Source organism: Vicugna pacos, chromosome 13 (genome assembly GCF_048564905.1).
Source record: "Vicugna pacos chromosome 13, VicPac4, whole genome shotgun sequence".
NCBI classification, from domain to species: Eukaryota; Metazoa; Chordata; class Mammalia; order Artiodactyla; family Camelidae; genus Vicugna; species Vicugna pacos.
In genome coordinates, this window is record NC_132999.1 from 30,933,178 (window position 1) to 30,949,290 (window position 16,113).

The window sequence follows — 16,113 nt, forward strand, 5'->3', positions numbered from 1 at the left end:
AGTGAGTTTTTTCTTTTAATTTTTGTTTTGGAATCATTTAACATTTCTTCTTTCAAAAGTCTTAATATAAAATGTTTTCTATGCATTTGAGATTCTCCTAAGGTGTATAAAAAGATTTAAATATTTAACCCTAAATTTTCATGTAAATGATATTTCTCTTTAGTTCTATTTTCTGATGTAATAGAATTTGGAAACTTCGCAAGGTACTGTTATTTTCCCTCTCTGTTAGATGTCCAGAGTAAATGAACTAAAATGAAAAGTTAAGGCTATTGTAACTAGGAAAATCTTATGGAAGTGGGTAACTGGGAATTGCTACTTGTAAATGGCATGGTTTTATAGCACTTATTAAGTCCATTTGTTACATATATGTAAAATTCCAGGGTTCTAATATGTCAGTATAAGCCAAGGAGAATTGTAAACACTAATGAAGCTCATTCCCGAGCCTCTAGAGAAAGATTTTAATATTTGGTCTGTGTAAGAGACATTAGTCCCAACATTTACTTAGAAGTTATTGGTTAGACTTGTGAAACTTGAAGTAAATTTGAAGTGTATTTTAATTAATAGATGTAATTTTTCCTATAGATATGGTGACTGCCATCCTGTATTTTTTATTGGCTCATTAGAAGCTGCTTTTCAAGAGGCCTTCTATGTGAAAGCCCGAGATGTAAGTGCAATCTTAACCTTTTCTGATTCAAAAGTGCATCCCATAGGGTCACCACCAGGCCTGAGGCAATGCTTAATGTTCTCTGCTTTTTTCAGATTGAAGACTTGCTTTTATTTCTGGTTCATCCACCAACCTAATCATGACCAAGATAACCCATTTCAGAGGGTCAGTAGTATGATAGGGTACTGCTGGCTCTTGTAGAAGGTCTTGTCAAGCTCTGATACAGGGTTTTTCGGTAGGGGGAGAAAACAGTAGAGATGCTTAGAAGGGACCAGGGGGACATAAAAAGTGGACATACTTAGAAGGGACCAGGCTCTGAATTTGTTTTCTTTTCAGTTACATGCTTAATTTCAGTTAAATTCTTGCTAAATAATTTGTCCTTCAGTCTTTTCCCAAAATGATTAATTCCATCTAATAGTATGTATCTAATAACTGTAATATTTTTTCCTAAAAGTCATTTTAGACAACAAGTGAATTTTTCCTTCAACAAGAAATGGGCTTTGTGATCTTGAAATCAAGTAGATTGAAGTATATAACAAGAATTCAAAAATTATCTTTTGAGCAAAAAGGTTCTATGTGATCACTCTATTTTTATGTTGACACAGCAGTTGGGACCTCAGTTATCTGACTCCTGCCTATCTGCACAGCTTCACCTTTTCCCATTCCCTGCCTTACGCTTAATACATGTAGTAATAGTGGACCATTTGTATTTCCCCATAATCTTACTCTTTTTTTTCATGCTGCCCCACTGTCGGGAATAACATTCGTCCTGCTCTACCTGGTTGACTCCTACTCTTCCTCCAAGACTTAACCTTTCCTGATCCTTCTACTACTCTCACATCAACCACGCCCACCCCTTTAGTACTTTGCAGTGATAACATGTTGCTTTTAATCATCCATTCTCCCTCTTTACATGTCTTCTCACAGAGATTTGATTCTCTTTTTGGCAGTGGCTGTGTACCTTACATTCCCACACACAGTAAATATGTTTAACGAATGAAGGAAAAAAGAAAGAGGAAGGAAGGCATAGTGTGTAAATGGAGTTAGAGGGAAAGTATTGGAATTAAATAGGGGAAAGAATTTTGAGAGTAAAGTGCAAGTTTCTGAAATTTCTAGTTTCTCCTTATGTTAAACTCTGACCTAAAGTAAAATTCATTTTAAACAAATTTTAAAAATTAAATTCCAAGGCAATAGTTAGTAACCAAACTTAGATCTGTCACTGACAGTTCATGAACCAGATTAAGAAACATAAATTGTTCATTACCCTAAAAATAGTGGAATAGCCCATTGTAAAGACTGTTTTAAGCATCAGGTTTTAACTACTAAATCTATATTAAATGGATTTTATTTTTAAAGAAATACATATTTATGGTAATATATGTTTATAAAGCTTCTATAAATACAGCTTTATAGAAAATACTAAAAAGCAAAAAATATATTCTAATACAGATTAACTTTATGATGTATTTTAATCATATTTTTATTATATACTTTGATGAACACATTTATACATATTTAATATAAAATTGGTCATTTTATAATCCTGTTAAAACAGCTTATTTTCACCTTTTAATATTATTTATGATCACTTCCTTAATTATATTTTATATTTTAACTTTTATTAAAACAATTTTTATTACAGAAAAAGTAAAATAATAGTACAATAAACACCTAAATTCCCTAGTCTTATAACTTCAAAAGTTTAACTGCTACACACTTACAAAAGAGTAGCGTTTGAAATTTAATTATTTACCTTATTTGTACTTATTAGATTTGTAATTTTGATGAGTAAATTTTCATGATAAATTTTTGTTTCAGTTCCTCTCTGATTTAATGGCAAACTGACCAGGACAGAAAATAAATTTAAATTTATTCCTCAAAATTCACAAAAACAAATACATGTAAAAGAAGTATAAATAAAGTTTCAAATGATTTTTTTTTAAGTTGTAGCAATTAAACCTTTAAAATGTTAAAACTTAAACTGCATAAAACATTTAGGGTACCCTTGTATAGTCTTTTTTTTTTTTTATTAAACCATTTCAAAGTGGATTACAGACATCATATTTTACCCTTAAAAGCATCTGCATGCACTTCCCAAAAATAATAATATTCCTATACAGTATCACAATCAATACCATTATCACATATAACATAATTAACAGCAGTTTGCTAATGTTATCTAATATCCAGTGCATATTCAAAACTTTTATTTATTTATTTATTTATTTTTTTTTGGAAACTGTGATCCACTCAAGGATCACAAATTAAGTTGGCTATTAGATTTCATAAATTCCTTTTAAACAAACACCCTCTTCTCCCTACTCCCTTTTTTATGATATTTGCTTTGTGAAGAAATCATGCTGGATGACTCATAGGCTGTTCTGAATTCTGGATTTATACGATTATTTCCTTGTGATACTATTTAACTTGTTCCTCTATCTCTGTATTTTCTGAGAAATGGATATTAGATTTAAAAACTGTTCGATTCAGGTCAAAAAAATTTTTTGCAAAAATATTTTGTAAGTAATGCTGAATATTTTATTATAACAAGATTTTTAATGGTTACAGAGTCTTTCATTATATGGCAGTGTTACATTTTTAAAAATCACTTATTGTTCAACATAAATATGTTTAAAGGGTACTTATAGCTTTAAAACAATCTATTTTTCAATTCATGCCTTGACAAGAATGTATTTGGGATTAATCTATCTCTGTTTTCCAACAAGATTGTTAAGCAATTGAAGTAATTGGAAAATGTGAGGGCCTTTTATAACTTAAAGTTCCCAAATAGGCATAGACATCTTTTAAATCCCACTTAAAAAGCTAGTGTGAGATATATTGTGTATACTTTAAACATTTTAACTTTAAATGATAATATAGTAATTAAATATACAGTATATAATAGACAATAGAACTTTTATAGGTATCTTTATACAGTAAATAGGCATTTGGATTTATTCAGACTGATGATCCCCAGAGGAGCATAAACTCTTTCTTGTTAACTTCTGAATTTTTCTAGTGAAATAGTTCATTAGTATCTTGGTGTTTCAGCAGATGAAAATCATTGGTTCATGAAATTAAATGTTTTGTTTCGCATTGGAGTCATGCCAAAATCTACCAACCTCTTTGGCTTCCTAAACTTTTTCCTCTTGTTTAGGGCTTTTTTTCTTTCCTCATTTCTCTTTTCCAAGTTGAAGATAAATAGTTTATGTATGTAATATATTTATTACATTGTTCTAAGCTTAAGTAAAATTTAAACTTAAGTAAAATATCCACATGATGGATAAATTATTTGAAATTAAATCTAAGCAGGTACATTTTTTATAGTCATCAACCAAATTATATATGCCACCTTTTAAAATTAAAGAGGATTATATAGAAAATGTAGTAGTATTGCTACTTCAGATTTGTATGGTGCTCTGTGGCTTATAATACTTTTTCCTATACATATCTCATTTGAACCCCCCAGCAAACCACTGGGATAGGGATATATGATATCAATATTCCCATTGTTGAGAGGAGGAAGCTCATCAAACCTACATGACTTGCCCAAAGCCAAATTAAGAGTAAGTTGTAGACACCGAGTAAGAGCTCAGGTGTCCCAACACAGATAAGTGTGGTTTATGTTATACAACCATTCTTCCAGAAGGTTTTCAATGCTAACCGCTATGCTACAGGATTCAGTTATCAATCTTCATTTCTGCTTTTCAGACTTCAGATTTGAGAGTGTAAACAAATCATTTTCAATATTTTTTTAAAACTTCTGAATGAATCATTTTTTAAAAAATAGTTTGCTAATGTCTAAATATTTTTAGGCGAGTATGACTGATACTGTGGCATTCTTACTAAATTTCTTTCGTCTTTAACATCACATGTTTAATTTAAACTGTGAGAAGCACATTCATTTTACCGGGGCAACAGATGAGCCTTGGGCACCAGCATTCTTCACTTGAAGTAAGAAATTGAGTTCCAAGAGTAAATAAAAACAAGATTGAAGGTTTAAATCCTCTGCTAGGCTTTTTGAACTTATATACTCATTAAATGTTTATTGGAGTGGTGGGATTACAAAGGATTTGGGGAGCTTCATCTACTGGTATATAGTTAATCACTAAGTAAAACACTACATTTGATAAAGTGTTTCTCACGATGCCACATTCAATCCATCTTAATGAGAACTGCTTCAGACTGATTTCATTTGAGAGCACTTATTTGGTGAGAGTGCTCATAGTTCTTTATGCCTTTTTCATGTGGAATTTACAATACCAGTCAAAATAGAGCTCCAACTTAAGTAAAACAGATATTCTAAGTTCTTGAGTTTAAGTATACTGTGGCAAAGTTTTGACTTCTGACAGCAGGTTGATCAGTTTTATGATCTACCCCCTTGCCCTTAACAACAGTTAAGGGATGTTCATTAAGTTATCACATGCCTACTGAGGACATAGGATATAGAGGTTTCCTGCCCTTGAGATGCTCACTGTCTAGTGGGGAAGATAAGACAATATAAACAAACCCATATAGTATGAAATGCTATAGAAGCAAAGAGGAGTGGTACTTCATCTACCTTAGAAGTTCAGGGAGATTTCTTGAAGAGGTACCTCTGAACTGAATCTTATGAGTAAAACTTAGGCAAATAGAAGAATTCTAAACAGAAGGAAGGTCAAAACAAAGGCCAGAAGATTGAGATTGAGGGAACTACAACCAAGAAGTTAAGCCAGAGAGCAAAAAATGCAAGACAGAGAGTTGGATAGCAAGCCATCATGAGGCTGGGAAGGTCAACAGGGCTATGGAGGAGGCTGTGATTCCCTGTCATTACCTGGCATTTTAAAAATATTTGTTGAATGAAGCTTATATTTTATCTTTAGATAAATGAAAGCCAGTGGTTAGCCTCTTCAATTATGGCTGTAGAAGAGTTACCACTGGCCAAACCATGGTTCCTTGGGAGCTTTTTTAAAGAAGTTTCTTTTTCTCCTTGTGGCCTCCCCACCTCTCATTCCTGCTGCCCTTGCATTCTCTTCACAGCAAAAAGTGCCCTAGAGAATGATTAGACATTTGTTGTAACTAAAAATCAACAACAACAAAAATCCCCAGTGCCAGGGTTGATCTCCCATGTGAAGGCTTGTTCCTTTCTCAGCAGTCCTTTGGGAGACTGGGCTTTGAGATCAATAATCCTGTTACACCTTCTTAGTTCTTGACTTTTGACTCAGTACTGTTTCCAAATATTACACATAAATAAAGGAAACTAGTGCTTCAGTTCTTGATTTCCCACTTAGTGACTCTGTAGTCCCAAACAAGTAATGAGCCTTTTTCTAACTGGGGGAGGGGGAGTAGGAAAGATAATACATATGTACTTTATATGTTTTTTTGAGAATTAAATGAAATCTACTCATAAATGCACCCAGCACCATGGCTAAGGTGATGTTAAACAGTTTTGAACAAATTTGAGAAATGTTTGTAAAGTAACAAAACTAATTTTCTTAATGTAATTCATGAACTAGCTCTGAGAACAGTTCCACAAAGGAATTTTGAGAACCCCTCTGAGCATTTACAGGACTAAAATGATTGCTTTGCTTTAATAGTGCTTGTTAGTTATCAAGTTTTATTACATTTATTTTTGAAAATCAGTCCATTTTAAAGTAGTGTTGTTTCTACTTCCTCAATTAAAAGAAATCTAAATGCCTTCACTGGACAATGTTTTTTAGGCAAAATGAGTTCTACACAAATCTGAAGCCACAACTGTAGTTGGTGAGTTTCTAGCACTCCATCATCCAGAAAAGTGAGGCAAACAAACTTATTTGTGCTTTCAAAACTATGCCCAGTCTGTTCATCTTGTCTTTGTTTTCTTTTCAATTTAAATTCCTTGAAGGCAGACAATGTCTTTAAAGTAATTTTATATGACAGCTAGGACAGTATCCTGCACATGTGTGAGATAAGAACTATGATGCTAATGTAATTTTTAAAGTGTGTTTTCATTATATAAATAAAATATTTGTTGTAAAAAAAAAAAGAATACAGATGTATTTAAAGTAGAAAATGAGTTAGCTCATAATCCCAAACCTGAAAATAACCACCATTAAATGTTTTGGGTTTTTTTTTACATTTTTTATTGATTCATAATCATTTTACAGTGTTGTGTCAAATTCCAGTGTTCAGCACAATTTTTCAGTCATTCATGGACATATACACACTCATTGTCACATTTTTTTCTCTGTGATTTATCATAACTAAATGTTTTTATTTTTCAATGTGATTTTTTTAAAAAACCTCCAAACATGTATACCAGTAAAAAAGTTATGTTTTGCATAAAAGCAGCCATACCAGATACACTATTCTGTAATTAGATATTCCTACTAAACAGTATATTGTTAGCACCATATTTAGAATTACCTCTAATTCTCCAACTGGGTTATCTCATCTACCTAACTAAAATTATTAAAATCATTACTGTCCATATTAAAATTATTTTTTAAAGTAGTTAATAGTTTATTAGTTTTAAGATAAGTTGCTGTATAAAACATTCTTCTCAATTTACTACTATTCACCTTTTTTTGAGACCCATTTAACCATATTTGAAAAACACTATAGGTAAAATTTAATAAAATATCAAAAGCAAGGCTGATTTTTACTAGTGGAGTTTGTTCATATTTGTATCATTTCTCCCAAGGAACCCTCCTTGACTCTAGAAAATATTTGTTATTAATACTACCTATTTTAAGATGATAAAAAGCTAAACTGGATGTCTTAACTGGATGTCTCAAATGTATTTCATTTGTAAATTTAAGAAATCTTTCATATCTAATCTTAGACATTTCCAATGGAAAAAAAGAGATATGGTAGAAAGAGAACTGATCAGAATTCTTATATTTGAATTCTGGCTCCCTATTAACTTGTTTGTTATGTGCTATTAAAACTAGGTTATTCAATCTCTCTAAGGATCAATTTCTACAGTTAAAAATTTGTCTTGTAATATATACCTCACAAGGTTAATGAACAATTAATATAAGTAAAACACCTTCACAATGTATGTGAAATATTTTTAAGGTTGTTTGCCTGTAGCAGGTGGACATTAAATAAATCAGGCAGATTTGAATTTGAAACTGGGCCCTGATACTGACTAGCTTTATAAACCTCCATCTTATTTTCTCTGAAATGGAGATAAAAATATCTTGGCAATTAACCCACCTTGGAATAATGAATCCCTACTTTAACAGTAACCAAGTTATTCAGATGCACATGTTAAAGCAAATGTATAGGCCTATTTAATTGTTATATATGGTACATATAAGGGAACATTAGGAGACAGGGCTAACATTGAGAAGGGGACTGGGATTTCATCATGGAAACCCCTGAATGCCAACTAAAGACTTTTGTTATTGTTAGGTGGTGATTAGCTTTTGAAAGTTTTTGAAGAAGAGAGTGACACTGTAAGAGGAATAAGTAATGTAGTGGTTTGTAGGATGGATGGGAGGGGAGAAATTGGTAGTAGTGAAACTGAGCAACTGTGTACATTTGTGTATGTGTAGTTGTGGAGTATCAGGCAATGATTAGAAAATCGTATTACAGTAATAGCACAATGGAGTTTACAAAATTCTTTTGAGTTCTACATTTCACAACCTGTTAGCTTTCATGTACCTTTTTATACATGTGTACCTTCTAGTATCCTGTTTCTCCCACACCCTCCTTGGAGTACCTAACAAAACAGAATGATACCGTTTTTGTCATAGACCTATACTAATGTGTTCTGGCCTTCCTTTCCTCTGTGGAGCATTTCAATAGAATCTGTTGGTTTTTTTATTTGCCTTGCCATTTATAACCTTTTATAAATAACTATATTAAGAAAATCAAAGTATTTCTGATGTTATGTAGTACATAGTATCGTTATTAAAGATATTGGAAATTTAACTTCTCTAGCATATACACCTATACCAAAAATCAGTAAGAAAAAGACAACAACCCAGCATGGGTAAGCAATACAAGCAAGAATTTCACAGAAAAGAAAATAAAAACTGTGCTGTAAGCCAATCACTTGAGCTTCTAATTTCCTTATTCATGAAAACTTTAGTCATATGTTTATCTTCCTCAAAGATATTGTATGACCTGACTCTTAACAGTTTGAACAATGAAAGCTTTTAAATCTCTATACTCATTGAACATTTGTCGGCTTATTTTATGAAGAAAATTTGATTTTACTTTAGGCTTTTTGGTTGGTTGGTTGGTTTAATCTGTGACTTTCATGTAAGAGTTCTCCCTGTGTGAGACTCAAATACATCTGTGTCTTCACGATTTCAGAGTGCCATCCCAACTTCAAGAAGTGAGAAGAAAAAGACAGTCTCCTGGCATCTCCACATTTTCAGTAGCTGGCTATTTCCTTTTGGAGCCTCTCCAGTTGGTTGCTGCCTCTTGGTCCCTGACTTAGCTTTGGGAGCAAAAAAAGGCTCAATTTTTTCCACAAATCAGTCTGCACTGTAGTTCTTCACTCTTCAAAAGTTAATAACTTGAAGTTCTTTTAATACATCAGGCCAGTGACATCACTGGGCCTTTCCCAACATTTTCTCTTTGCTTTTCCTTTTTCCCTCTTCTTTTTCTTACTATTACCTAAATTTAAAATTCAGCTCAAGTATCACCCTCATAAAGAGGCAGCCCATCTGATGTTCATGCCTAGACCCTAGGAGCACCTCTGTTATAGTACTCATATCACCACTCCCATCTAGACAGAGTGTTGGACTTCTGTCCTCAAGAGCTGTATAGCTCCCAAGGCATAGAAAAGTGAAGTAGCTTTCCCAAGGTCATATAACTGGGAGGTGGCAAAGCAGGAATTTGAATCCAGACAGTGTAGTTTCATGCTACCCTACCTCTGCTCTTTCCATGTACTTACCTTGAGTCACAGTTGGATGCTGGGCTGGACCTATGAACATCTGTATATAGGAACAGAATTGTGGACTTGGGCAATGTACTGAAATGGTTCTGATTAAAGTCTGGATTTAAAATAATAAATAAGCTACAAAGAACATTTTGAGATACTGGGGAAATTTGAATATGGACTCTATATTAGATAATATTGTAACAATATTAAGTGTCTTGGGTGTGATTTAATAAATTATGATTATGTAAGGGAAAATCCTTGCTTCTTAGTAGACAGAGGCTCAAGTATTCAGAGTGGAAGTGTTGTGAATATGTGCAACTTTACATGTTTCAGGGAAAGAAGCATAAAAAGAATGATAGAGCAAATAAGGCAAAATGTTAATAATTGATAAATCTAGATCAAGGCTAAAAGAATTTATTGTGGTGTTAGCATGTCAGTTGTTTGTATCAATAAATCATCCCCAAATCTAAAACAAAAGAAAAGAACAATGATGATTCTGATTATTACGGTGATGATAATGATGATAGAAAAAGAGAAGGGAAACAGTAAGGGGAGAAATAATAAAGTCAGTCTCTGTTTACACAAGGGAAACTATTTTTCATTTATTTTAATATTTATACTGAAAAAGCTATGAACTCCCATTTCTAGAGATTATTTGTCATATCAACTTTAAAATCATTGAACACAGAGATTATGGATGTTCTGGTACTTAAAAAGAAACTAGACAACTTCCTTTTCAGTCTATCAGCAAATATTTTCTGAGTGTCTGCTCTATGCCTGGCCTGTTTTGAGACATAGCCAGCTCATTTCTTCCAGCTCTAATGTTCTGAGGTTCTGTGATGCTAAGTGTCTAAATACAATAGCTACTGTAGCTCAAGGCCAAGTCACATTGGTTGCTGTCAGCTTGGTGTTTTCTAAGCATCAACTTAGTACCTTAGCTCCTGGTTTTGAATGTGAAGATTAGTGAGGCCCTGAAGGCACAGACACAATTAAGCACCCCAAACACTATTGCCAAGAAGAGAAATAAAGGAGCTGTATAATTTTAATACGTTTTCATTGCTGTCGTTTCTCTTGAAATTGCTTTCAAATCCTTTATTTTGAGTGGATAGCTTCAGAATCTTCATCCTAACAGCTACATTTTATTCCATACCTACTGTGGGTCAGGCATTGTACATAGATATTTTACCTACTTCATCCACTGTCCTTACCACACCCACCTTGCCCCTCAGTCACAGCTGGTAAGTGGCAAAACTGGGTTTAGCACAGAGCTTTCTGTACTCAAAAGCTTGGAGACTTTCCTTTACACTCTTACCAAAACCCAGATCACAGAGAGGGAGTCTGAGGAGAGCATAGCTGGGCTGCTTGCCTTTGTCATCTACCAGACTTATACCCTCTCTGCCAAATTAGAAAGGACGAATAAAATATAGCTTTTTTTGTTGCCCCAATCTTATCATTGCTTATGGTACCACAGTTAAATCTTTGCTTCCCCAAATGCCACTCCTCCCTACCTCCAATTCTTAGAGGAAGAGAACTTTGTTTTATTCATCTTTATATTCTCAATGCCTAACACATAGGCACTCTGTAAATGTTATTGAACTAAATTATTAATGGGCCAAAGGGAAAAATGGTTATAGTAATGGAAAACAAAACATTTCCGTATGCTTTTTTCTATGTACTAGATGCCCTTTCTTCATAAAAGCAGTTTTCTGATCTGCTGAACCCAGTTCTCCCTGTTTGGGCCTGTGTTTAGTTGAGCTCAATAAAATAATCAAAAATCTAAGTCTGGGTGTGTCTATAATCAGATTTATGAAGCCTACATTTAGTATCATTTGCCTATTACTGAGTTTTTATATTTTGCTTATTTTTGCTGTCATAATAGCAGAAAAAAATTTTGTTGAAAGCTTATTATGTTTAAGAGAAAAGATTTTTTAAAGATTATTCAGTTTTTCTTTTGAAAGCTACTGTGGGAGTATCCCCAACCTGAAGATCTTCTGACACTCTTTGTATCATCTCCTTTCTCACAGTTTAGAGCTTAAAGTGAGATTTTTTTTTTAAAGTGTGTTTTCCTGGCATCTCATGTTTAACAGTGTCAGGGGTTTGTGTCCCTGGAACGAAAACTGTTTCTCCAGAGCCTTTTTTCTCTTAGCTTCCAGTGAAAAGAGGGGCGAGGCGAGCCAGTCGCTTACCACAAAGCAATGCCACCACAAAGGAAAGATTAAGGGTTTAGAGAGAGGTCAATGTGGGTTTTTCTCTAACTAAACACTTTCCTAAAGTTTCCTTGTGGAAAAATAATGAAGTCATCTCAGAGTTTTTAAAGAATTTTTATTTCTTTTTCACCGTCTGCATTCGCTTGTCTTCTCAGCATGGATGTTTAATCTTCCTAGGCTTTGTGAATTGGCCCAAATGAATAAGTGGTGAGCTGTCTCTCTAGGAGCTAGAGGCTTATTCTAAGGGCCTAATCACTGAGTAAACACATCTTTGCCCTCCCTCCCACAACTGCGATATAATAGTCGAGATTCTAGCACAGTAACCTGGATATTGCAGGGACCAATGCTTTGAAATGCAGAATGGTTGATCCTTCGAAACAGACAGTGCCTGATCTTCGCCTGCCTCTTTCTTCTTTTTTAAATTAAATATTGCCAAAGAGATGCTGTTTTATTGCTTGATATTGTGCATTAGTGCCCTGGATTTCCAAGTTTAGTTTCAGTCAACACTGTCAGCTGCACTTATAGGGAACTCTTCGTGTTGGGTTTCTTAGTAGCCTCTTCGGCACATGTGTGTTTGGTTTGGAAGAGCATTTAAATTAAATCAGTGAGATAGCAGTGTAAATCACTAATCTCTTTCCCAAAGTCTAAGTGTTCCATTGCAGTGTTCCTGAGAGAAATAGGCATTTTAAAGATTTAGCCATTGCCATTGTTTGGTTAGAAATATGCTGATTCAAAAGTGGACAGCTCTCTTGTTCCCAGTGTCTCATTAAATGTAGTTGCTGAGATACGATCAAGCAGAATTAGAGGTTGACATCCCTCTGTCTCTTTGGCTAGAGAGCTTCTAAGAAGAGGAGCTCTGAATTTGTTAGTGCTGCCAGGTTCACGTTCCTTTCCCTAAAGCAGCAGACTTCTGGATTTGTTTACTAAGAGTGATTTGGCGTTGCTGTTGCCATTTGGTGTCTTTTTTTGCCAGGGACCCATGACTGATATCAGCATTCACGTTTCTTTCATCAAATATGCTGAGACCTATGCTAACTTAGGGATGCAAAGAAGATGGAAAGGGACCCAGTCCTCACCCTTGAGAGACTTTGTCCAGAGGGGAAACTAGTGATCAAGTATAATACTAATGGAAGAGATAGAGACTCGGAAAAGGAAACCCTTCACGCTACCTGAAGGAATCAGGGAAGGTTTCATAGAGGTGTTTGTTTTGAGCCTCAAAGGATGAGTAGGAATTTTCTAGGTAAGAATCTCTCCAACAATGTATCGGATTACAGACTTCCTAGAAACCAGCTACTATTATTTGCAGATGTCAACATAGATGAAGAAACTCTTGAGTCTTTCTTGTCCATCGTTTTATCACCATTGCTGCCTCCTGGGCCTGACAGAGTATTTCAGAAATGCTTGTTGAATGAATGAATGAATGAATGAACACATGGAAGCATCTACTGTTGGGGTAGCTGAGCTACTTACACTCAGGAATTTTGTCCCTATTCCCATCACATGCTGTCCCTGAGGCCCTGGAAGCACTAATGTTATGAACAGTGGCCAATCTGGTGCCTTAATATTCTCCGAGCACTCTGAGACTTGATTATAGTGTGGTTGGGTTCCCTGCTGCTCTACGGTATCAAAGCAAGAACACTGGGCTTGGAGTCAATCAATCTGGGATTCAGTCTCAGATATCATACTTGTTTACCAGTTGTGGAGTTTAGGATAAATCAGCTTTCTGAAGCTCAGTTTCCTCATATGCTAATAAAGTTAAGAATGCTATTTTACAGGTTTATTCTGGGGTTAAATTAGATAATGGGTGTGTAAATAAATCACCCATTTTGGAAACATCTACCTCTGGCTACCCTCATCTAGGGTAGAAGTTCCTTTTGAAGAAAATACTTTAATGATTACTTCATTATTATTATGAGGATTATTTATCAGGAGAATTCCAAGCATCATACTTTCATCAACATGAACCTTTTTTCTATAAGAATCCCACACAGCAGCTTTTTCTTCATCATCACAGCCTTATTTAATATGAAGGGAAGGACCCTAAGCCTCCTTGAAATTTTCCTTTGCTAGAATTTCACAGATTGGTTTGTATATTATCTTTACCATAAAATTTTATCTTTCCATTTTCTGGTAACCAACTTTTTTTTTTTTTTAACGGAGATACTGGGGATTGAACCCAGGACCTCGTGCATGCTAAGCATGCTCTCTACCACTGAGCTATACCCACCCACCAGTAACCGACTGTTCTTAAACGCAGCTCTTCTATAAGGTAGCACCAAGAAGTTAGTTAAGAACAATTTAGGTTCTTTAATCATCATCATCATTGTTGTTAAAAGTGACATGTTGCCAATGATGTTGCTCAATTTCAGTTTTTAGTTTCAGTTATTTTATTATCCAACTGTGACAGGATACTTTTAAGAGAACAAATGTCATTTCTCGAAAGCAAGTTTTATCAGTCAAAAGGGAAATAATAATCTTCCATATGAGAAACTACGTTGGACATTTTCTGAAATATAAACTAGAAAGAATTCATGCAAAGTGAACATTTTTCTGTCATCCTTTCAAGTGGCAATTAAAACATACTCTTAAATAAGGACTTTGATATGGGAACACATTAGGGCTTTGAAATTACCTGTGGAACTAAAACAAAATTTTATTTCAGACCTTTTCCTTTGAAGTAGAAGAGATTACTCAGTGTTCAGATTAAAAACATAAAAATATGTAAGAGAATTTGGCATCCAATCTTAGTATTTCTTTCTCTGTATGTATAGTTGAATAGTTCACAATTAAATTTCCCTTTACATGTAAAGTATGTATTAAATACAAAGAATGATAACTCCATTTTATTTAAAGAAAACACAATTCTGTTGCAAACAGAATTTTTGCAAGTTTGAGATAGGCTTGCACATGTTAACAGAAATCTGTTACAGCAGTCTGTGAAACATAATATAACCATCCTAGCCTTTTTAGAGCATAAAGAAGCAAAATGTATTCATAGTAGTAGATGCTTTTGGAGCCCCAGGTGTCAGATACTCTTAGGGAATAGCATTTAAGTTTTATCTTTGCTGTTTATATTGACTGACTGAGCCTTGTCAAAATTCTAGAAATCTTACCTTAGTGGATATTTTAATTCATCAATCTTTTCTCCTCTTTTCAGAGAAAGCTTCTTGCTATCTACCTCCACCATGATGAAAGTGTATTAACCAACGTGTTCTGCTCACAAATGCTTTGTGCTGAATCTGTTGTCTCTTATCTGAGTCAAAATTTTATAACCTGGGCTTGGGATCTGACAAAAGACTCCAACAGAGCAAGGTAATATTGTTGTTCACAAGTTGTAAGTTGGGCTTCTGTTTTTTTAAAAAAAGTCATTACTATTTTTGATTTCTTATCATCATAAGCATTATATTTAATTAGTTAAAAGATATTTGTTGTAGTTAACATATGCAGTTGTCTCCAATTGTAAAAATATACCTTAACTTATAAAAAAACTTCTTAAATTCAAGAATAGCTCAAAACCAAAGTACATTGTTATCTTTTTGCAACAAGATATAGTACATTTTTATGTACCATATGTTCTGATGTTCTTATATGTTGTTGAACATTACAATCTGTGTTTTTAATAATGTTCAGAAAAGATGAGGGAAGTCTAATATATAATCCTACTAGTAAGTTAGTTTATTTTTTTAATAATTCCAGTGATGAAGGCAGGACATTCTGGACCAGTTGAGTCGGTAATAGCTTAACTCTAGCATATGCTAATTGATGTAATCGCTTTATTGCACACATTCTTTTGCACACAGCCAGCAATACATCCATATTCTCAATAGGAAAAAAAAAATCCCTTTCCTAGCTGTCAGGATAAATTTACTTAGTTTGTTAATCATTATATCTGTAAGTGATGAATAATTCTTCATATTTTGCCTATTTGATTTTCCCATCTGAAATATATTTCATTGTGTTTAATTACACATGTGGCCGTAACATCCTGTGATGCTACTTTGGGTGTGTTAACACAATCATAATCACAGGCTGCTGGTTTATGAACAGGGAGATTAAGTTAATTCATTTCAAGGCAATCCTATCATAGTTAACCTAATTTAAACGATTGTAGAACAATTAGAAATCATCTGATTTGTCTTTTTATTATTTTATGGCTCACTGAATTTTTGCTCATCATTTAGACTTTGTTTTATGTAATCTGAATCTGAAAAGAAAGATGATTCCTCCCTTAAATGTGAAGCAAAAGAATGTTGAAGCAATTTCTTCTTCTAATACTTCATTTCTTTAAGTAAATGGTTAGGAAATTTCATAGGGTGACTTCGTTCTGCCTTGGAAATGTTCCCTGTTATACATACATAAAGAACCCTTAGCACCTGTATTTG

At 33.9% G+C, this 16,113-nt stretch overlaps 1 protein-coding gene across 3 annotated transcripts in view; it reads left to right on the forward strand.

Annotated features, from left to right (window-relative positions):
- The window catches only part of FAF1 (Fas associated factor 1), a 378,065-nt gene that overhangs the window by 250,866 nt on the left and 111,086 nt on the right, over positions 1–16,113 (forward strand). For all 3 annotated transcript variants that reach the window (XM_031684245.2, XM_006200466.4, XM_072974476.1), the window contains 2 exons: positions 583–664; positions 14,889–15,043. In XM_031684245.2, the coding sequence (XP_031540105.1) occupies positions 583–664; positions 14,889–15,043 (237 nt within the window). The remainder of the gene's footprint in view (positions 1–582; positions 665–14,888; positions 15,044–16,113) is intronic.